Source organism: Orycteropus afer, unplaced genomic scaffold (assembly GCF_000298275.1).
Source record: "Orycteropus afer afer isolate SDZICR_OR568_19922 unplaced genomic scaffold, OryAfe1.0 scaffold00484, whole genome shotgun sequence".
Lineage (NCBI taxonomy): Eukaryota > Metazoa > Chordata > Mammalia > Tubulidentata > Orycteropodidae > Orycteropus > Orycteropus afer.
The window spans coordinates 826,089-851,153 of record NW_006922071.1 but is presented as its reverse complement, the minus strand read 5'-3'; the positions used below and the strand labels follow the sequence as shown (position 1 = coordinate 851,153).

The 25,065-nt window shown below is 37.7% G+C and overlaps 1 protein-coding gene across 1 annotated transcript in view; it reads left to right on the top strand.

The window, feature by feature from the left end:
* CDH12 (cadherin 12) overlaps window positions 1-25,065 on the top strand; it is a 224,983-nt gene that overhangs the window by 189,898 nt on the left and 10,020 nt on the right. Inside the window, exons 6-7 of the mRNA XM_007954957.2 lie at window positions 20,066-20,187; window positions 24,112-24,229. Coding sequence (XP_007953148.1) covers window positions 20,066-20,187; window positions 24,112-24,229 — 240 coding nt within the window. The remainder of the gene's footprint in view (window positions 1-20,065; window positions 20,188-24,111; window positions 24,230-25,065) is intronic.

Genomic DNA, 25,065 nt, shown 5'->3' with positions numbered 1-25,065 from the left:
TGAGAGCCATGACAAGAACAGACATACACAAACCCACATTCATCACAGCACTGTTTACAATAGCCAAAAGATGGAAACAACCTAGGTGTCCATCAACTGAGGAATGGATAACCAAACTTTGGTACATAGACAGAATGGAATAATATGCAATCCTAAAGAATAACCTAGAATCTGCAAAACAGCGCATAACATGGATGAACTTGGAGGACATTATGCTGAGTGAAATAACTCAATCACAGAAGAACAAATATTGTTCTAATCCATTATTATAAAAGTCAAGGAAAGTTCTATCTATGGAAGGAAATTTTGTTTGTTGGTTACCAGGGGTTGGAGGGTAGGGCAGGGAACACTGTTGGATAGGTAGAAGTAAGTATTGATTTAGGTGAAGAGAAGGACAATGTATCAAATGTGAGTTATCATTGTGGCATTGAAGAAGAGGAAGACATAGAGAGGTACATGGGAGGTACAGACAACAAAGATGAACCCTTTTGCACATACAATACTGCATTGTCAGTGAAAGCAAACATGGGTATACAGGTGGATAGATGGGTGGACAGGCTGAATTATTAGGTATATCTATGAAGTGAGGAGTGTATACAAGATCATGTATAGGGTTGACAGACAATGGTCCTATAAGTGTATTTGTATGATCTGAATTCCCAGGTGTATAGTAGAGCTGGCAAGGGACAAGGTTGTAGCCACTTCATGGTCACAGCCAGCTACTCAGAGGGACTGAGTAGCTGAACATGTGGGCTCAGGACCATAGTCGCAGGGGACATCAAGTTCAATTGGCATAGCACACTACACAAAACATTATTCCACCACCTACTTTGATGAGTAGTGACTGGGATCTTAAAAGCTTGCAAACAGCCATCTAGATGCAATGATGGATCTCGCCTTGTCCAGAGCAAAGAAGAATGAAGAAAACCAAAGATTCATGGAAATAATTAGTCTAGAGACTGGTACACCATGCAATCCATAGCCTATACTACTATGAGACCAGAAGAACTAGATGGTGCCTAGCTACCACTGTCAACCACTCGGAGTGGGATCTATGTAGGAGATCCTGGATAGAGAGGCAGAGTGATGTGGAACAGAACTCAAAATTATTTGGGGGAACAAAAAGGGAGGACTAGGTTTGCTCATCTGATAGAGCCTGTTGGAACCACTGAGACAATGTCCCCTAGCTACCCTTCAGCTCTGGAATTGAACCCACACCTGTGGCTTCCAGCCAAACAAAAGAAGGCATGTGAGTTGCACATTTACCTGAGGTAAATACACTCCTTGGAGAGAACAATCATGACAGAAAGAAGGGCGGTTTATGCACAGGGAGACAGCTCAGGGGGCAAGGGTGCATGGAAGGATGGACACAAGGAAGAGGGAACTATCAGGAGGAAGTGGGAGGGGAGCTGTTGCATTGTGGTAAATTGTAGTCAATGTCATGAGATAAAGTGTATATGAACTGTTGTATGGAAAGTGAATTTGCTGTGTAAATTTTCACCCAAATCACAATTAAAAAAAAAAAAAAGGAAAGAAACAAAAAAGAAATGTCTTTCTCTGATAAATGTGAAATTTAATGGGCATAAAAAAACTAAACTAAAAGTAAATACATGGACCTCACCAGATGGGGTACATATGAATCAAAACGATTACATATGTAAAAACAAATCATAGAGAAGCTCAGTATCTTTTGCCAAAACAAGGTGAGGAGATGACTGTGGAACAGAACATCAATTGCTCCTATGTAAGTTCAAGTTGCAGCTGTAGACAATTAAAACAAGTCTGTTAGAGCCAAAATATGACCATGACTATATCCCACTTGAATTTAGCTCTGGTGGTATAGTGCCTAAGGTTTTTGACTGCCAACCCAAGGGCTGGTGGTTCAAACCCAGCAGCCACTACTAGGAAGGAAGATTGTACAATCTATTTTTGTAGAGATACCACCTGGGAAACCCAAGAAGAGGTAGCTATGAATTGGAGATTGACTTAAAGGCAGTGAGCTTGGTTTTTTATATTTTAATTTAGAGAATAGATTTGGTGCATTGAACATCAGTGATGGAAAACCAGATGTGCTGTGATATAACATCAAAAACATCATACAGAAAGAAACCAAAAGGCCGTTAAAGAGACATGAATGGAAGAGAGGCCAAAATGAATGTCAGTAGAGACTCTAAAATTTGCCCTTGAATGGAGAGTAGCAAATGGAACAAATATGACATGAAAAAAGAGCTGAAGAGATTTCAAAGGGCAGGTTCAAAAGACAGAGTCAATTATTGTTAAAAAAAAAAAAAATGTGCAAAGCCCTGGAGTTAGAAAAACAAAAATGAAGAATACTCTGAGTACTTCTCAAACTGAAACAGCTGAGAAAAAAAATCAAGCCTTGAGTTGAAATATAGGAGGAGTGTACATGGGCAAAATATTGATTGATGCAGGAAATATCAAATCAAGATGGAAGGAATACACAGAACACCTGTGTCAAGAATTGGTTGATGTTCAACTATTTCAGGATGTAGCATATGATCAAAAACCAATGGTATTGAAAGAAGCCCAAGCCGCACTGAAGAAACTGGTGAAAAACAAGGCTTGAGAAGTTGGCTGAATACCCACTGAGATACGTGGCCAAATATGGAAGAGATACATATTTTTACACCTTCCAAAGAAAAGTGATGCAACAGAATGTGGAAATTATCGAACAATATCATTAATGTCACATGAAAGTAAAATTTTTCTGGAGATAATTCAAAAACTGTTGCAGCAGTGTATTGATGGGAAACTTCCAGAAATACAAGCTGGATTCAGAAGAGGACATGGAACAAGGAATATCACTGCTGATGTCAGATAGTTCTTGAGTGAAAGCAAAGAATACTAGAAAGATATTTACCTGTGCTTTATTGTCTATGCAAAATCATTTGACTGGGTAAATCTTAACAAATGATGGATAACATTAAGAAGAATGGGAATTCCAGAACACATAATTGTGCTCATGAAGAACCTGTACATAAACCAAATAGGCTGTTGTTCAAACAGAACAAGAGCATACTGCATGGTTTAAACTCAGGAAGGGAGTGATTAAATTGAACATACTTATTTACTCTGTATCCTCAGCAAATAATCTGAGGACCTGGACTATTTGAAGAATGTGGTATCAGGACTGGAGGAAGATTCATTAACAATGTGTGATATGCAGGTAACACAAGCTTGCTTGCTGAAAGTGAAGATGACTTGAAACACTTACTGATGAAGATTAAAGATTATATTTTGCATTAAGGATTATATCTCAACATAAAATAAAAAATTAAAATCCTCACAACTGGACCAATAAACAGAATCACAATAAATGGAGAAAAATTGAAGTTGTCAAAGATTCCATATTACTTGGTTCCACAATCAACACCAATGGAAGTAGCAGGCAAGAAATCAGACAATATATAGCAGTTGACAAATCTGCGGCAAAAGACCTCTTTCAAGTGATAAAGAGCAGAGATGTCTGTTTGAAAATGAAAGTCCAACTAACCCAACTCATCGTATCTTCAATAGCCCCATATGTATGTAAAAGGTTGACAGAAAATATAGAAGATCAAAGAAGAGTTGATGCTTTTGAGTTGTGGTGTTGGTGAAGAGTACTGATTGTAGCATGGACAACCAGAAGAATGAAAAAATCTTGTCCTAGATGAAATGCAGTAGAATGTTCCTTGGAAGCAAGAATGACCAGACTGTCTCCCTTTGATCATGTTGTCAGAAGGAAATATTTCTTGGAGAAGTTTGTCATGTTTGGTAAAGTAGAGGGTCAGTGAAATGGGAAAACCATCAATTAGATGGACTGACACAGTGGTTGGGACAATGGGCGCAAGCATAGCAAGAGTTGTGAGGCTGGTGCACTACTAGGCAGTGTTTCTATGGTCGCTCTAAGTCAGAGCCGATGATATGGCACCTAACAATAACAACAGCAGTAATCATGGAAAGTTAAAGTGCAACCTAGTTGTTACTGAAGTAAACCAGGGAAATCTTCCACTAGAACATAGCATCTAAAATTAAATAAATAAATAAAATATTAGGGGAAAATTATAACAAAAAGAGAGAAAAGGCATTCTGTTGTTGTTGTTAGCTGCTGTTGAGTTGGACCCAACTCATAGCAACCCCTCCTTGGGTTTCCAAGACAGTATCACTACAGAAATAGATTGTCCAACCTTCCATCCAAGGAGTGGCTGGTGGGTTTGAACCACTAGCCTTCCGGTTAGCAGTCAAGTGCCTTAGACACTACGCCACCAGAGCTCCCAAAAAAAACATTCTAGGTGGTGTAAATGATATGTATTATGCTATAAAGAATTTGGAGAAATTATACAACATTCAGAGGAATGTGAAATAATTTAGTATATTAAAGAAAAAAAAGTTAAGAATGAATAAAAGTTCAAACTTGTCCTTTTCTTCTCTCTATTGATCTCCTCTCTCTCTCTCTCTCTCTCTCTCTCTCTCTATCTACTTGTATATATGTGTATGTAGCCTCTTTGTCTTCTCTTTCATTAATGAAGATAATCCATATTTTATGATATTTCGCTCAATAAGGCAAAATAAAGTATTATGGTGAAATTTGCAGAGACCTTGGAATTAGAAAACTGAAAAGGAAGAACTTGCTCTGTGTTTCTCAAGCTGAAAGAATTGCAGAAAAAATTCCAATCCTCAAGGAGAAATTTTGAAGAATTCTATGGGCAAAAGTATTGAACAATTCAGGAAATATCAAAAGAAGATGGAATTAATACATAGAATCACTGTTCCAGAAAGAAATGTTTGACATTCACCCATTTCAGGAGATAGCGTAAGTTCAAGAATTGATGGTATTGAAGGAAGCAGTCCAAGCTTCACTGAAGGCATTTATGAAATCAAGTTTCCATAATAGCAATTGAAATGTTTCAAAAAATGTATTCAATGCTTGCCTTTACCAAGTGATTTGAAGAACAGCTACTTGGCCATCCTATTGGAAGAGATCCACAGAGAACTGCCATAATTGCTGATGTCATCTGAATCTTGGCTGAAAGCAGCAATTGTCAGAAAGATGTTTACCAGTGTTTTATTAACTACACAAGGGAATTCAATGGCTTGTAACATAATAAATTATAGATAATATTGTGACAAATGGAAATTCCAGAACATTTCATGTGCTCATGAGGAACCTATACAAAGACCAATACACAGTCATTCAAATAGAACAAGGGGATATTGTTTGGTTTAAAATAATGTGATCATTGGAACTGTGTGTCAATTTTGCTGGACCACAGTTCTGTGTGGTTTAAGCAATTATGATGTGGGTTGTTCCAATGATGGGATCAGATGTATATGTTTTGAGCAGCCAATCCATTGAAAGGGAGTTTCCCTAGGGGTGTGGCCTGCTTCCAGTATATTTATGGACATCCTGGGAAAAGAGACACTCTTCTGTGGATCAGGATTCTGTTGTGCTGCCTACAACTATCTGTGAGTGAACAATCCACCATTCAGCCTGGAGATCTTGAATTCATCAATCGTTGGAGTCAACAGCCGGTATACTGCCTGCCAACCTTGAGCTCCTCAGCCTCTGTAGCTGTGTGAGTTGGGAAAAGTCTCCAGCTTGACATTTGATCCAAGAACTTTGGACGTGCCAGCTTCTATAAGTGAGCGATTTTCCTAAGAAACATTTCCTTTTCTCTCTCTGTATATAAGCTTTACTGGTTTTGTAAACCAGAAAGGACCAGTCCTGGGCGAATGATATTGTTGTTGTTGTCATGTGCCGTCGAGTCGGACCCGACTCATAGCGACCCCTCCTTGGGTTTCCGAGGCAGTATCACTATGGAAGTAGATTGCCCCATCTTCCTTCCGAGGAGTGTGGCTGGTGAGTTTGAACCGCCAGCCTTCTGGTTAAGCAGTCAAGTGCCTTAGCCACTATAATCCTTGGTAAATTATAGAGTTGGAACTCTGGTGGTGTAGTGCCTAAGGCATTTGACTGTAAACCTGAAGTGTGGTGGTTCAAACCCACAAGCCACTCTTCAGAAGGAAGGTTGGGCAATCTAGTTCCATAGAGATACTGCCTCAGAAACCCAAGGAGGGGTTGCTATGAGTCAGATCTGAGTTGATGGCAGTGATTTTTTTTGTTTGTTTGTTTTGTTTGTTTTTTTAACTTATAGAGTAAGCCACAAAGAGTAAAACCCTCCAAGATGGATTGACATAATCACTGCCATCATGACCTCAAGTCTAGCAAAAATTGTGAGGATGATGCAGGACTGGACAGTGTTTCATTGTGTTGTACATAGGGTTGCAATGAGATTGTTGTACATAGGGTTGCAATGAGTTGGAGCTGACTTGCCAGCACCTTGCAAAAACAACATAATGTGTAAGTAAGTATGAAGTGTGCAAAGAGAATTGGGACACTGATGTTCACCTAAGACATTTAAGAGGTAGGCAAAGGGACAAGTAGAAACAAGGAGAAGAACAAACAAGACCCTGATGGCAAGAAATAGACAGTGCTTATTTAAGAGAAATAAATATTTTGAGCAGTTAATTTAATGAGGAAAGTAAGGAATAAGAAGTGTTGAATCTTTTTCTGAGTCATGTAGCTACAGGCTGCTGGGACTGGTGAACCCAAAATTGACAAGTAAAATGGCACAATCCCAAGGTATGCAAGCAACATGGCAGACCACTGTTCAAATCCAGGAATAACCACAAGATTGGTAGGCACCAGAGGCCATGGAGATGAATACAGCCAAATGCAGGATCCAAAATGTGCTAATAAACTAGAGATCTTGCTTAAAACTTCTCCTTATATACTGGAAGCAGGCCACACCCCAGAGGCCATTACTTTGCTGCTCATAGTACATTCCTCCATGGAGGTGGAGGTGATTACAATATCACCATGGGTAATAACTACATCCAGCTACCCAGCCACTCAAAAACATGGCCCAACCAAGTTGACACACAATGTTAACTACTACACATACCTTGAAGTATTGACTTAATGGTGGTTTGTTTTTATTGAAGGAAGTCACTTGAGAAGCATTTTGAGAATTATAGATAGTGTAACACAAATTGAAATGGTGTCTGTAGTGAGGTCCTATTGACTGTGGGTAAATTAAGAAAAATATGTTGACTATCATGATGCATAAGGAGTTCTAGTGGTGTGATGGTTAAGGAGTTTGGCTGCTAACCAAAGTTTCAATGGTTCAAACTCACCAGACACTCCATGGAGGAAATATGAGGCAGTCTGCTTCCAAAAAGATTTACAGCCTTGGAAACCCCATGCACATAGCAATGAGTTGGAATCAATTCAATGACAGTGAGTTTGATTTTTCATATCATACTCTACATAGGTCAAGATCAGAGAGATTTTCATTTATTCCAACTGTATCTGATCCATGTTCTCTCCTCAGTTCAATCTGGTTTTGAAAGTTAATTTGTTCATTTACATAATTCAATTTCTACTATGTACTAGGAACTGTGTTAAACTCTATGGGTTTGAATATGACATAGTGGATGCCCTCAAGTCCCTGCCTTATGATATTGCAAATATTGAAAGTCAAAGATTTTCATTGGAAAAAAAAAGATCCTTATTAGTGGTATTTTCAAATATTCCTTTTATCTCTCTCTTTTTTTTTAAAGATCGTTTTCTCCCCACAGACAGCAGAGAAGGTAATATTTGAATATTAGCATAGATATATATGAATAATTTAAATCCTCTTTATGGATTGCTCAGGCTAGCTACAGATCATACCAGTGTAATTTTAACAGAGCTATTATTAGACATGGTTGTACTTAACTTGTAATTTAAAAGTGAACTGATTTAAAGAGCAAAGTCAAAGAAAGTCTTTATTATTTACAAGCAAGATCATTATATGTTGCTCAGTTTGCATTGTTATAATTCAGTTTCTTGGTTAAAAAAAGGCTAAGATTCTGTTATTGAAGTTATTGTAGCTGAAATTTAGTATACAGTAAGAAAATTAAATTTTTAGATTGGATCATTATTCAAAAGCAATGTCATTCTTAAATAAGGAAACAAAATAGCTCCACTGTACTATAATGTAACAGGGACTTTGTGTTTCTGAGCATTTTTCAGATTTCAAAACATTTTCAATTACACTTCTTATCTGGTTCTTGAAAAGATTATATCACTTGGACAATAATTCTTGAGCATTTACTCTGTATATTGCATTATTTAAAGTAATACAATACAACTGTGAGTCAGTGAAATGAAGCAATCATCTCCTCCCAGTGCAGGTTTTCAGGAAGAGTGTTGTCTTGTTCCTTTACTTAATGTAGTACCTGTCATAAGACAGTGAACATTATAATAAGGAGACTTCAATTACAGTCTTGGCTCTTCCATAAATCATAGGGAAATACTATGCACAAGTTTCTCACTTACAAATGGATATTTATAGATCTGTAGTTTTCAAATTTTGTAGATTATCAGGACATTTTATATAATGAAATCTTAGGTAGAATTTTGACATAATACATAAAAAGGACTAAGGATGAAACCAATGACTCCTCTTAGCCTTTGCTGGAAACTACCTTTCCCCCTTCTAGATAAATAGCATAAAAATCATAAATGTATGTAAATTCTAAATCTTTTATAAGATCTACATTCAGTGTTACTAGGCTTTTCCAAAGGTTTTTCAACAATCAGTCAATCAATTGACTTTGAATAGATTCCAAGTAATGGTAAATACATGTGTGTCAAAATATAACTATGTTCCCTGAGTTGTCAGTGGCTTCTTTTTCAGAAATATATGGCCAGGGCTTTCTTCCCAAACACCTCTGAATGGACTTGAACCACCAACATTTTGGCCAGCTGCTGAGCACACTAGCCATTTATACCACCCAAGTTAATATTTCAAGAGAGATTTCTAATCCCAAGTTTCAAAGATGGCTACATCTGTAAATTCATCTTATTTTGTGTATCTATCAATTTGACTGAAACTCCTTTCATCTAGAAGTGTGATGTGTCTTTCCTTCCCTTGAATGTGAAAGGGGCTGGTGACTGTCATGAGCACTAAAAATGTTCAGCAGTAGCTTTGCTACATGATTTCTGAGGCCAGGCCATGCAAATAACAATCTAAAGTCCAAATTCACTGCCATAAAGTCAATTCCAATTCATAGCAACCCCCACAGGGTTTCCAAGGCTGTAAATCTTTCCGGAACTGGATTGTCTCATCTTCCTCCCATGGAGTGGCTGATGAGCTCAAACTGCTGAACTTAGTTAATGTAGTGCTTTAATGTAATATGCTTTAGAACATAAGACAGCCAAATGCTTTAACCATATGCCACCAGAGGTCCTCTGAAAGCAGCAGTATATGCCTAGATTTATCTCTTTCTTGGAATGCAAGCCTTTGAAGTTCAGTTACCATACTTTGATGAAGCCCAGGTTATATGATGAGATCATAGAGGAATATTTGGTATTCATCCTTAGCTAGGCTTCCAGCAAATGTTCAACATCAACCACAAGACACACAAGTAAATGAGCCTTCAGATAATTCAGTCTAATTAACAGGAATTAAGGGAGCAATAATATTCTCCTTTTCTCTTATTATATACTTTAGAACTTTTCATCGTAAGGCCCACTTAAATACTGATGTATAACAAATTATCAGTTTCTTTAGGTCAGAAATTTCAAAAGGGTTCATTCAAAACAGATGACTTCATATCTGCTCCAGTATATTTTTAAGAGTTCACAGTTAGGGGTGAAATAATTTGATAGCTCATTTACTGCAGAAACCTAAAGGCACTGAAATTTTCTTCAGTTTCGCATGCCACTGACCAATCATTCATCGCACAGGGGAAAGCCTTAAAAATTATATGGGGCACTTTACTCTGTTCTATAGTGTCACTATTAGTCAAAATCAACTTAATGGCAATGAGTATAAGTTAAATGTTGTTGTTGTTATTTGCTGCTGAGGCATACCCAACTCATAGTGATCCCTCCTTGGGTTTCTGAGGCAATATCACTATGGAAGTAGATTGCCCAACCTTCCTTCCAAGGATTGGCTTGTTGTTGTTGTAGTTATGTGCTGTTGAGTCAGCCCCGACTCATAGCGACCCCTCCTTGGGTTTCCAAGGCAGTATCACTATGGAAGTAGATTGCCCCATCTTCCTTCCGAGGAGTGGCTGGTGGGTTTGAACCGCCAGCCTACTGGTTAGCAGTCAAGTGCCTTAGGCACTATGCTACCAGAGCTCCTATATAAGTTACATAGGTAAAAATATTGACATTAATTTGCTAAACTTTGATCTGCAATATGACATATTTGTCTATTTTTTAAAGATGCAGGTAATTGGCAAAGGCTTTCTCTAATGTATAATACATTGTTGTTGTTGTTGTTAAGTGCCGTCGAGTCGTTTCCGACTCATAGCGACCCCATGCACAGCAGAACAAAACACTGCCCGATCCCACACCAGCCCCACAATCCCTGCTATACTTGAGCCCATCATCGCAGCCACCATATCAATCTATCTCCTTGAAGGCCTCCCCCTCTTTTGTCCACCCTCCACCCCACCAAGCATGACATCCTTCTCCAGGGAATGGTCCCTTATGACAACATGACCAAAATAGGTGAGACGAAGTCTGGCCATTCTTGCTTCCAAGGAGCATTCTGGCTGCACTTCCTCCAGGACAGATCTGTTAGTTCTTTTAGCAGTCCACGGTACTTTCAGCATTCTTCGCCAGCACCACAACTCAAAAGCATCAACTCTTCTTCGGTCTTCCTTATTCATTGTCCAACTGTCACATGCATACAAGGTGATTGGAAATATCATGGCTTGTGTCAGGCGCACCTTAGTCCTCAAGGAGATATCCTTGCTTCTCAGCACTTGAAACAGTTCCTTCGCAGTTGACTTTCCCAATGCTACATGTCGTCTAATGTCCTGACTGCTGCTTCCGTTGGCATCGATTGTAGAACCAAGCAACATGAATTCCTTGACAACCTCAATCTTCTCTCCATTGATTGTGATGCTGCTCATTGGTCCAGTTGTGAGGATTTTTGTTTTCTTTATGTTGAGATGTAATCCATACTGCAGACTGTATTCTTCAACCTTCATCAGTAGGTGCCTTAAGTCATCCTCACTTTCAGCAAGCAAAGTTGTATCGTCTGCATATCTCAGGTTGTTAATGATTCTTCCTCCAATCCTGATACCACGTTTTTCTTCATATAGTCCAGCTTCTTGGATTATTTGCTCAGCATATAGATTGATTAAGTGTAGAGAAAGAACACAACCCTGACGCACTCCCTTCTTGATTTTAAACCATGTAGTGTCCCCTTGTTCTGTTCGAACGACAGCCTCCTGGTCAAGGTACAGATTCCTCATGAGTATAATCAAGTGCTCGGGAATTCCCATTCTTCTCAATGTTATCCATAATTTGTCATGATCCACACAATCAAATGCCTTTGCATAGTCAATAAAACACAAGTAAACATCTTTCTGGTATTCCCTTCCTTGAGCCAAGATCCATTTGACAACAGCTATGATATCCCTTGTTCCACGTCCTCTTCTGAATCCAGCTTGAACCTCTGGAAGTTCTCTATCAATATACTGCTGCAAACGTTTCTGAATTATCTTCAGTAAGATCTTACTTGCATGTGATATTAATGATATTGTTCTATAATTTTTACATTCTGTAGGAGTATTGACAACAGTATGTATTATACTAATAGAAGATATTAATATCATGCATGCTGGACTGACACTGGCTAGATTTGAAATCCAGTCTTAGTACATACAATGTATGGTTTTTGGAACATTAACATTCTTTCTTTGTTCTTAAGAGTTTCACACATATGATGGGAATAATGATAATGACTTCTACCTTAGATTTTCTGTAAACTCTAATGTAATATGCTTTAGAACATTAGCATGTTGTAAACATTATAAAGTATTAGGTATTAGGGCTGTTGCTGTTGTCATTGATGATTTCCAATTTGTTTAGGAAAATGAGCCTAGCGTAACCAAATTGTTCATTTAACATACATTTTATGTTTTGTAAACAATGGATACTAATAATAAAGATAGACTAGAAAACTTTCACAAGTAAGTTGATAATAAGAGAAAGAAAAAAAAAAGAACTCATTGCATCTAGCCAATTCCAACTCATACTGATCCCCACTGGGTTTCTTTACAGGAAAAGACTACCTCATCTTTCTTCTGCAGAGTGGCTGATAGGTTATAACCACCAACTGTTTGGTTTTAGCAGCCAATGCCTTAATCACTACATCACCAGAACTCTTAATGAGGGAAAAGACTATAGTTAATATCTATTGAGCACTTACTATATACCAAAAGTGACCAAGCACTTGTAAATCACTATCTCGTGTAATCCACCACTTGTCAGTCACTTTGTCATATTGTGGTGACTTTTTGTGTTGCTGTGAGGCCAGAGACTATGCCACTGACATTTCAAATGTCAGCAGGATCACCTTTAGTGGGTAAGTTTCAGTGGAGCTTCCAGATTGAGACAGACTTGGAAAAAAGAAGGAACCATCAACTTCTCAAAGAATTGGCCAGTGAAAACTGTATACTTAGCAGTAATACACTTTCTGATATATTACTTGAAAATTTTATGAAAATCCCTGAAATACTGTCTTTACAGTGCCCGAAGATGAGCCCTCAGGTCTGAAGGCACTCATATTATAATTGGAGAAGAGTTGTTTTCTGTAAGTAGAGTCAACCTTTACAACATAGGTGGAATAAACCTTTTGGGGCCTCCTATGGTGCAAGACTCAAAATGGGAAGAAACAGCTGCAAACACCCATTCATAATCAGAATGTGTTATGTATGAACTATGAATGAACAAAATTGAAAATTTTCAAAAATAAAATGGAAAACATAAAGATTGATATCCAAGGCTGCAATGGACTGGTATTGGCCCTTTTGCATCAGACAATCATAGGATCTACTATGCTGGGAGTGACAGATTCAAGATGAATGGTGTCACATTCATCTTCACCAGAATGTTTTAAGATCTATCCTAAAGTACAATGCTGTCAGTGATAGGATGATATCCTTACACCCACAAGGAAGACCAGTTAATATTGCTGTTATTCAAATTTACCCACCAACCATTAAAGCAAAAGACAAGGAAATTGAAGATTTTCTACACCTTCTGCAGTCTGAATTTGTCCAAACATGCACTCAGGATATATTGATTATTACTGGTGATTGTAATGTGAGAGTTTGAAACAAAGAGGAATCACTGGTAGTTATAAAATAGGGCCATGGTGATAGAAATGATGCTGGAAATCATATGATAAAATTTTGCAAGATCACACACTTATTCATTGCAAATACCTTTTTTTCAACAGCAAAAACAGTGGCTATACACATGGACATTGTCAGATGATATACACAGGAATCAGACCAACTACATCTGTGGAAAAATGCAATGGAGAAGCTCAATAACTTCAGCCAAAACAATGCCAAGAGCTGACTGTGGAACAGATCATTGATTGCTCCTATGCAAGTTCAAGTAGAAGCTGAAGAAAATTAAAACAAGTCCATAAGAACCAAAATATGGCCTTGGTTGTATCCCATCTGGCTTTAGAGACCATCTGAAGAATAGATTTGATGCATTGAACACCAATAAATGAAAACTGAAGGACTTGTGGGATGACATCAAGAACATCATCCATGAAGAAAACAAAAGGTCATTTAAAAGACAGGAAAGGAAGAAAAGAGCAAAATGGATGTCAGAAAAGATTCTGAAACATCCTTCAAAGGAGAGTAGCTAAAGCAAATGGAAGAAATGCCGAGATAAAAGCAAAGAACTGAAAATTTCAAAGAGTAGCTTGAGAAGCCTAACTCAATTATTATAATGAAATGTGCAAAGATCTGGAGTTAGAAACACAGAAGGGAAAGAACACACCTGGCATTTCTCAAGCTGAAAGAATTGAAGAAAAATGTCAAGCTTTGAGTTGCAATATTGAAAGGGTCTATGGACAAAACATTGAATGATGCAGTAGGTGTCAAAACCTGGAAGAAATATGCAAAGTCATGGTACAAAAAGAATTAGTCAATGTTTAAATATTTCAAGAGATGGTGTAAGATCAAGAACCAATAATATTGAAGGAAGAAGTAAAAAATGCATTGAAGGAATTAGCAAAAAAAAAAAAGACAAGGCTTCAAGAATTCATGGAATATCCATTTAGATACTTCAACAAACAGATGCTGTGCTGGAGGCACTTGCTAATCTATGCCAAATAATTTAGAAGACAGCTACCTGGCCAACTGACTGGAAAAGATCCATATTTGTACCCATTCCAAAGAAAAGTGATTCAATAGAATGTGGAAATTTTTGAACAACATCATTAATATTACATGAAAGTAAAATTTTGCTAAAGAAAATTAAAAAATGCTGGTGGCAGTATATTGAAAAGTATATCAGAAATGCAAGCTGGATTCAAAAGGGAATGTGGAAGGAGGGATATCATTGCTGATGACAAATGAACCTTGGCTGAAAACAAAGAATAACAGGAAGATGTTTACTTCCTGTAAATATAAAAACATTTGACTGTGTGGATTATAACAAATTATGGATGAAATTGAAAAGGATGGGAATTTCAAAGCATTTAATTGTGTTCATGTAGAACCTACACATAGACCAGCAGGCTGCCATTTAAACAGAACAAGTGGATATTGCATGATTTAAAATTAGGAAGGCCATGTGTCAGGGTTGTATCCTTTTACCATACTTACTCATTTTTTATGCTGAAGAAGTAATCCAAGAAGCTGGACTATATGAAGAACATGTCCTAAGAATTGGAGGAAGACTCATTAACAACCTGCAATATGTAGAATACACAACCTTACTTTCTGAATGTGAAGATGACTTGAAGCACTTCCTGAGGAAGATTATAGGTTACAGTCTGCACTATGGATGACAACTCAACATAAAGAAAATGAAAATCCTCACAATGGACCAATAAGGAACATCATGATAAATGGAGAAAAGATTGAAGTTGTCAAAGGTTTTATTTTACTTCAACAAAAATCAACACTTATGGAAGCAGCAATCAAGAAATCAGACATCATATTGCACTGGCAAATCTGCTGCAAAAGACTTCTTTAAAGTGCTGAAGAGCAGAGATGTCACTTTGAAGACTAAGGTGGGCCTAACCCAAGCTATAGTATTTGCAATTGCCTCATATATATGTGAAAGTTGTACAATGAAGACGACTTGATGCTTTTGAATTGTGGTGATGGTGAAGAATACTGAAAATGGCATGGACTACCAGAAGAATGAACAAATCTGTCTTGGAAGAAGTGCAGCAGGAATTTTCCTTGGAAGTGAGAATGGCCAGACTTTGTTTCACCTACATTGGTCAAGTTGGAGAAAGATACCATGTTTAGTAAAGCAGAGGGTCAGCTAAAAAGGGGGAGAACCTCAACAAGACGTATTGACAGAATGTCTCCAGTGGTGGACTCAATTATAGCAAGAACTGTGAGGACAGCACAGGTGGTTTGTTCTGTTGTACATGGGGCCACTATGAGTCAGAGTCAACTCAACAGCACCTAGCAACAACAGCAACATCTTACGTAATACAACATCCTTATGGAGAGAGCTTATTAATGGTACATTGTTTATAAAAAAGAAACATAATTGAAAAAAAAAAGTTTAAATAATTTGATTAAATGAAGCCAGACCTTTTCTGCACTTCTTATAAGACAGATTTGTTCACTCTGTTCATGGCAGACCATTGTATATTCACTATCCTTTGTCAACACCATAATTCAAATGCATTGATTCTTCCTTAGTTTTCCTTATTCATTGCCCAGATTTCACATGCATGTGAGATGATTGCAAATCCCATGGCTTGGGTCAGCTGCACCTTAGTCTTCAAGATTAAATCTTTGCTCTTTAATGCTTTAAAGAGATACAGACAGAATGGCCCTTAGAAAGATGGCAAATCTTCACCTCTCACACTTTGGCTATGTTATGAGAAGGGGCCATTTCCTGGAGAAGCATATCATGCCTGGTAAAGTAGAGGATCAGCGGACAAAAGGAAGACACTCAACGGGATGGCTAGACACAGTGGCTGCAACGATGGGCTCAAGCATAGCAATCATTGTAAGGATGGCACAGAACCAGGCAGTGTTTCTTTCTGTTGTCATAAGGTCACTATGAGTCAGAACAACCTCAATGCCACCTAACAATAAGAAGGCCTTTCCTATTAACTAAAATAATACCATGTGACTAAAACTAATTTTTAAATAAACAAATGTTTGCATCTTTCACAGAAGTTGCTAATGCATCATCCATAAATACATCCCATATTAAAAATACACCTCTTATCTTAATGTTATCTGTGCCTGTGCCTTTGGACAGATTGATGTATTTCACAGTGTCATATGTGAATATGTGAACATTTCTTAAGTCACTATCTACTGATTATATTAGTTGCTGTCAAGTTCATTCTGACTCATGATGACACCATGTGTACAAGGTAGAACTGTTCCTAAGGTTTGTCAAGGTCGTGATCTCTTGGAAGAAGATCACAAGACCTGATTTCTAAGACAGCTTTGCATGGGTTTGATCCACCAGTCTTTTGATTAGTAGTCCAGAGCTTAACGTTCATGCTAACCAGGGACTCTGAACCACTGCCCTTGGTGGTTTTTTTTTTTTTTTTTTTTTAAATAATATTAACTCAGCAGGATAGTCCAGATTTGTTAGTAATTCTCATGTGGTGAGATTTTGGATGCATTCTTTAAAATAATGTAGAAAGATATATGGAAAATATATATAAGTCTTCAATGATACTATAGATTAAGGACTGAATATATGATCAGTAGAGAAGATGTGATATAATAAACATGATGTGGTAGTTAAGTTTTTTGTCAACTTGGCTGGGCCTGGTTTTGAGTTTATGGGAAGGCAAATTTGAGTAACATCTCTTACTTTTTGTCACACTTGGACTCTGCGTGGAGCTGAGTCTTCATTTTAACAGCCTGTCGTGTTGTCTGCCAATCTTAGGACTCTTTCTAGAGTTGAACTAGTGGCTTGCCATATTGCTTTGTAATCTTGAGACTGTGCCATTTAACTTGTTGACCTTGAATTTGTCAGCTTCCACAGCCATTAGCTGCCTGAGCTATGTAAGAGACATCTCCAGGTTCAGTGGGCCAGGAGCAAGAGGCAGAGTTGAAGCTCAAGGTTGAGGGACTTTGACCCAGTTCCTAGAGTTGGCACTTTGAACATGGACATCCAGCTTCCTAAACTGTAAGAGAATAAATCCCTTTTGTTAAAGCCACCTATTTGTGCTTTTGTTAGAATTTGGTACTGAGAGAGTGGGGTGCTGCTCTGACAGATATTTAAAATGTGGAAATATGAGCATAGTACCTTCTCAACCTGAGATTCCTGTGCTGAAACCCTGGCAGAAAAACCCCAGCAGAGAGAGCAACAGCAGCAGTGCTGAGAGCAGGGGAGCCCAGAGACGAGAATGAGACAGTTTCAGGCTTACCAGTCCACAGGCCAAGAAAGCTGAATGCCTTTCAGGCAGGACGATTCCTGGTAGAGTGGGTTGACTTCAGGCATTAATTGGCAGAAGCTTAGAGACCAAGGAAATGGGAAGCAGCTTCCTCAGCCTTAAAGGGGAGGGCACAATTTCTGGGAGTGGAACAACCACAGCCTCCTAGGCTTCAGAGTCAGACTTTCATTAACTTGGTTATAGATTGTGGGTCTGATGTTCATGAGGGTCAGTGAGATGAAGCCTTATTTGCTTCCCAAAAGTGAGAGGGCAAAGCTGTCATGCCTGAGAGGCAGAGGAACACGGTCTTCCAGGCCAATGGTGCGAGGTTGTTACTCAGATGAGCCACCCAGTGAAGGAGATTCGTAAAGAACCCAAGTTGACTAGGGGTGGAATTGTGGTAGTTGTGTGTCACCTGGGCTGGACCTGGTTTTGAGTGGCTCAGCAGGTGGATGTATTTATTCCCCATGACAAGGCTGGTAATCAAGTCCATGGTGGAATGTACTGGAGTAGCTGAGTAGCTGCCTTAGGGATGTGGCCTGCTTCCAGTATATAAGAAGACAACTTTGAGAAAGGTCTCTAGCTTCTTGACACGCTTGGACCCTGCGTGTAGGCGAGTCCTCATCTCAATGGCCTGCCATGATGTCTGTGGATCTTGAGACTGTTTCTGGTCTTGAACTAGTGCCCTGCAGGCTTGCATGATAATCTTGCCCCTGTGCCATTTTACTTGTCAACCTTTGATTTGTCAGCCTCAGCATTCAGCAGCTGTCTGAAATAAGTAAGAGATGCGTCCTGCTTCAGTGGCTAGAAGTAAGAGGCAGAGCTGGAGCCCAGAGTGTTCACCCAGCCCCTAGTGCTGGCAATTTAAACTCAGACTTCTCGACTCCTAAACTGTAAGAGAATAAGTCCCTGTTGTTAAAGCCATAAATTTGTGGTATTTTCTGTTAGGGCAGCACTAGGGGACGAAAACACATGGTCTTTGGGTTCTAAGAGTCCAGAGTTTCAATCCTAACCCCTTGTCTTACTAGTTGTATAGCTTTGGAAAATGTCATCAACAATTTGAGATACAGTTTATCCATCTGTAAAAATATAAAGGACAGTAATAGTAATTTACTTCATAAGGTAAACCTTACATTAAATAAGATTGAACAAATTCTTATATTCGACTTTTTTATTTAGCTTATTATTTATTTATTTATTTGTTGTTGTTGTTATGTGCCATTGAGTAGGCCCCAACTCATAGTGACCATTCCTTGGGTGCCCAAGGTGGTATCACTATGGTAGTAGATTGCAAAACCTCCTTCCAAGGGTGGTTGGTGGGTTTGAATCACCAGCCTTCTGGTTAGCAGTCAAGTGCCTTAGGTGCTACACTACCAGAGCCCCTTTATTATTTATAATGTTTAACAAATGACAGGGATGTAGATGATAAATCAGGTGGTCAAAACCTCAGAAAGGAATTTTTTAAAGACACATTTTTAAACCAACATTCTCTTTAATACTGCCAGAAGAAGTTATTCTTTAATATAATTTTGCTTATTCACTCCTTTCTTATTACCAGAAAGTAATTTCAGGATGTAGTCTAGCTTTCCTTAATCAGTTTCTTACTTGTACTGCCTTAAATCTGTTATTCTAATTTTCATGTGTGAAAAGCTCTATTGACTTCATTCTCCTTACAATTCATCATTCTTCTTCCCTGGACAAAACTTCCACATCCCAGCAGGAATCATTTTGAGAAAGTAATTTAAATATGTAGATTATTCTGCTTAATAATATTTTAGTTCTATGGCATAACATAGAAAACTGTTATTGTATTCAGTGAAAACACATCATTATTGATGAAGATTGGTTCTATTAACTAACCCAGGTGTGTTGGTTAGGTCTTTCTTCTAGAAAGGTTCTATCTCCAAAATAATTCATTCCTATAAAGTAGAATCCAACTCCTAGTGATCCTGTAGCACAGAGTAGCACTGCCCCGTGGGGTTCCAAGGCTGTAATTTTCACAGCAGCAGACACCCTCCAATGTACTCCATTCTATGGAGGGGCTGGTGGATTCAAACAGTCACTCTGTTGGTCAGCAGCTGAGTGCTTAACCACTGAGCCACTATATTGCCAGGGCTCCTAGAAAGGCCTTACACTTGATATAACATATCAGTTAAATAGTTGGCCTGATTTTGGTGGGTGAGTTTAGGGAAAAAAAACCTTGATCTAGAGCAATGATCATGCTCTGTCAGCTGATTATTGATGCATTCATTATCTTTACTCATCCTTTTACCATAATTTCATTGACATAACAGCCTTAGAGTTCCCAGTAATAGAGGTTTTGTTTTTTTTTTTTTTTTGATTGCACATGAAGACTGAGTTCTTAAAAATTTAAATACTATTTACTGTTGTTGTTTGTTGTTAAGTGCCATCGAGTCGTTTCCGACTCATAGAGACCCCATGCACAACAGAACGAAACACTGCCCGATCCCGCGCCAGCCCCACAATCCCTGCTATACTTGATCCCATCATCGCAGCCACCGTATCAATCCAACTATTTACTGTAGAAATAGTAATTGACTAGATTTTGTAATTATCTTTTACCTTTTTTATGTTTTCTACAGGTAACCCATTATTAACCAGCAAAGTCAATGTACTCATTAATGTTCTAGATGTCAATGAATTCCCCCCAGAAATATCTGTTCCGTATGAGACAGCTGTGTGTGAAAATGCCAAACCAGGACAGGTAGGTACTGGAATTATTAAGTGATGATGTGTAAAGTGCATGTGTTTTAGGTTATATATCCGTACATGAATACACACACACATACACACACATGTATTTTTCTGGATCTGCCGTCTCCATAAAAGATACCACAAGGAATATTAAGCTTGTACAAATCAGTAGTGGAATGTATGGATGTTGAAGTAATACCACAGGGAATAAAGACTCAGTGGCATCAGGCACATTCAGCTAAACGGAGTACAATTACAGATTGTGATACAATTGTCCAGTCCCTTACCATGGAATTCCTAAAGAACATGTCACTATACACAATAAGCAAATGAAAAGTGCATTGTCCCAGAGTTATCTCTTGCTCTGATCATGTGCTATCTTTAAGAAATGGAAAAAAAAAACAAATCTGAAACTTACTAATATGTAAAGCCTTCCTACTCTGTGGTCCCAAGGAGAACATCAACATTATGCAAAATATCTTGAGTACATTTTCTATATGAGATGAATATTGCTGCTGGTGGAGGTTCTGGCAGGTAGAAGTTATATGGGAAGACTCTATAGTTAAAATAAGTTATTGTCAAGGTCCTAGGTGGGTAGCAATTTTTCCTCTACCCTATCATAAATGAATGGATGAACAAATAGTATAAAAAGAATCAGGAATGGGCAAATAATGAGACTGTGTCATGAAACAAGATTATGACTAGTCTTATGACTAGTCCTAAAATCCAAAGGCAATGTATATCACTATATTTTGGTTTGCTATATATTTCAATCACCTTTAAAATAGCATAATTTCTCACTTAAGAAAATTTGAAAATTTTAATTCTTACGTGAAGAATGTTAATATTTGAAATATATTTTTATTGAAAAAAAAAATAACTCTTCAGTCTTCAGTTTGTCAGTTTCAATGTTTCACATTGCTTAGTAGAACATTTGCTCCATAACAGTAATCACATTATGTCCACTAGTCACATAGAGTTATTGCAGTTATGTGAAGGTTAAAATTAAACACCAATTTTCTCATTTACACATATTAAGTGCATTTATCAGTTAGGATAAAGAATATTTCCAAGAACACAGACATGTCTATTGGACTGTGCTGATCTAAAACTCACACGAATGATTGAGTTCTTTTCCCAAGTGAGAAGTGCTGCACATTTTGTTTTGAATAGACACAGAAATGCACTTAAAGTTTTAACCTTTACCACCTTCTCTATTCCCCTCATTTACAGGGAGGAGCCTAGTGCCTATTTCAATGTCTGAAACACTACATGCTTCATAAAAGATTGTGCACAAACAAATAACATTATTTGATAAGGGTTTTGGTTACTTAGTGCCACTCTGACAGGAATATAGCACAAATGGGATGACTTTAACACACAGGAGTTTATTCTCCTACAGTTTGGAGGCTTTAAGTTCGAGTTCAAAGTGCCAGGCGCTAGGGGCTGGGTGAAAGCCTCTTAACCTATCTTGTACTTCAGCTCTGCCTCCTGCTTCTGGCTCATTGAAGCTGAGGCTTTTCTTCACTTAGACAGCTGTTGGCTGCTGAGGCTGACAGACCCAAGGTGGACAAGTACAGAGGCGCTGTGCCAATGTTACCAAACCCCACAGCAGGCCATTAATTCAAGTCTCTTTAAAGTCCCGAGGTTGACAGAGCATGGCAAGCTATTGAACACAACTCAGCTACATGCAGGGTCCATGTGTGCCATAAGCTATAGACCATTCCCAAAGCTTTTTCTTATACACGGGAAGCAGACCACATACCCAAAACAGCTACTCAGCTGCTCTAATAGATTACACCATGGGGTCAATTACTAATCTCACCACAGGGAAAAACTGTATCCAGCTGCCCAGCCACTCAACCAGGCCGAGCCAAGTTGACATAAAACCTTAACTCCCACAAAAAGTTAGAACAGTTTTACTGAAATTCTGCAGCTTAAGCATTTCCCATATTCTATACCAAAACAAACAAACAAACAACAAAAGGCCAATCTTGATTATTAGGTGTTTAGGGAATTAATGATTTCAGCTCAATCAGAATTATGTAGTGTGTTAATTAAAGGGTTTTTGGTAATAGAGCTCTACTTAATGCTTGTGTGTTTTTCTAGTAAATCAAAGGACTTAAAAAGTTGGGAATAGTAGACAGTACTATAGCTCTACTTGATTTTCCTGTATCTGTGAAAAGTGGTGAGGAGTATGTTGGATTTGGAAGCTTTTACTGTAATATCTGTTCAGGTTTTTGTTACTAGATATATTTACATTAATATGGCTCTGTTTGAGTCGGGGCAGACTCGATGGCACATAACAGCAACAACAACATAGGAAAAAATGTCTCATGAGTTTTTTTCAGTGCATGTGATTTATAAGCATTTTCTGTTTCAGATCCTAGACATTTTTCCCCTGATCTAGGAACTGTGCAGAGAAACTCTCTCTCTCTGTTGGACTATATTTGAGTATTTATCTTCCATCTATCTACCTGTCTATCTATCTATCAATCATCTGTCTATCTATTATCAAGAAAGATTTTTAAAAAGATAAATATAATAATATATGAATGAATAAAAATTCACATGGGAGTTGTTTCATCATAGAGTAGTGACTCCCAAGTGATAGTCCCAGATATTTGCCATTCTATAACAAAATTTTCATTTATGCATACTGCTTGCAAGGACTTGCCTTCATTCTGAAATTATGTCCTTCATACTATTGATGTTAAATACCTTTAGTTTAATAAGTAATTATGTTAGAAGATGATAGTTAAAAACAAACAAACAAAACCACCAAAAAACAAATATACCTTGACAATCAAGTATTACAGAAATTGTACTGGTGAAATACAGTGATCTGAGGGCATGTCTCTGTGAAGAACAGCTGAATCTGGTTGCAGTTGACAAATTCCATTACCTGCTTTTGGTGCTGAATGATGAAAGTCTTACCTATGACAACTCATAAGAGTGAATGGGCCCTGGGAACATATTCACAGTAGTACAAGGAACTGAGATTGACAGCAAGGGGCCAATTTGTTAAATTACATGTTACTAATACATCACTTGAACACTCAAAGTGTTGGGCTATGTGTACTTTTTGAAATGTTTTTCTTCTTTAAATGCAGCTATATGGGATGGTAGATCTTAGACATAAGATTACATTTAACCATGAAATCAGCACATAAAAGCAGTAAGTGAGTGACGTATTTAATGGCATCAATGGAAGGTAGTTTGATGCACACTTTATACACAGGGTCCAGAATACATTATTTGGAATCCAAAGTCTTCTGGTAAATTCTCCAAATTATATTGAAGGGCACCGTATTGAAACATTAGATATACAACTGATGAGAACAGTTTAGGAAGAAACTTGGAACAGGGTTGAAAATACTTACCCTTTTAAAAGGTATATAACAATGAATTTTTCCCCTCCCCAGTATGTGGTAACAAACATAACAAAAACAGATACACATCCTCTGTTTTTCTATTATCATTTATTTTTTATGAAAATAAGACTGATTCTCACATATAAACTTGCACTAAATTTTGCTATCGCAAGGGCTTTTGAATAATCAGAGATTTTGTTTTCAGTAAGCATTTTCCTACTTAGGCTAAGAAAGCATTTATTTCATCTCATTTAAAATGCAAGAACATTTTAATTTTATTTTGCTTATCAGAGAAGTTTTTCAGTGCTGTTAAGGTTTCTATTTAGGCAGATATTGAATCAAAATTAGCCCCTTCCTTGCAATCTTACCTGTCACTTTCACATTTAAATGTTTAGAGGTTTGTTTATAAAATGTGTTTCTAAATAATTGGTCCACTAACATTGGTAGTAAAAGTATCATTTCTATTTGTATAAGTCATTAAATAAATGTATTACTCTGACGTGTCAAGTTCCCTTTGAAACTGATGACTGACTTCAAGTTTAATGTCAACTTTGTTTCAGATAATTCAGGTAGTCAGTGCTGCAGACCGAGATCTGTCACCTGCTGGGCAGCAACTGTCCTTCAAATTATCACCTGAGGCTGCCATTAAACCAAATTTCACAGTCCGTGACTTCAGAAGTAAGTTGAGACTTTAAAAATTTAGCTCTTGTAATGTAACTTTGAAAAGGGACACAGGTGTAGAACTCAATGTTTTTCCTCAAAATACTCAAATTTATATAATATGGAAAGTCACATTGCAAAATTTTATATCTAATGGTAAATTAAATATGTAAACTGCATAGACTGTGTCTAAAGTGGCCAGTTACTGCCACTTACAATGTGGAAAGTTCCCTATGGAATCTAGCAAATGAAAGGCTATCTGGGAAATTGTGTGATTCCTCTTTTAAATGTGGTATTAACTCCACATGCACATTGTTTAGCATGAAAAAAAGGAAGCTTTTTAATAACTGTATTTATTGGAATAATGCCTGGTACAGAACAAGTTAAAAATAGAAGCTTTGCCATTAGAATGATAAAGCTTTCCATTCCAGCTTCCCTGTTACCTAAATAGACACTTTTAATATGTAAAATTACACTAAATAATGCCAGTCACAGTATTTTCATTGAATAAGATAATGTGAGCAAATCTTTAAAACACTCCTAAAATATATTGCTTGCTTGTAAGATTATTTTATCTACTATCCCTGCATTATGTGCACAGTTAAACTACTATTACCAACATCACTATGACCATTGCTAATACTATTTGTGTTATATGTACTAGTCTTTAGAAGCTCTGGTAGCACAGTGCCTTAGGTATCTGACTGCTAACCAGAATATTGGTGGTTCAAACCCACCAGCCACTCCATGGAAGGAAGACTGACTGGGCAATCTACTTCCGTAAAGATTTATTTCCTCGGAAACTGAAGGAGGGCTTGCCATGTGTCAGAATTGACTTGAAGGCAGTTTTTTTT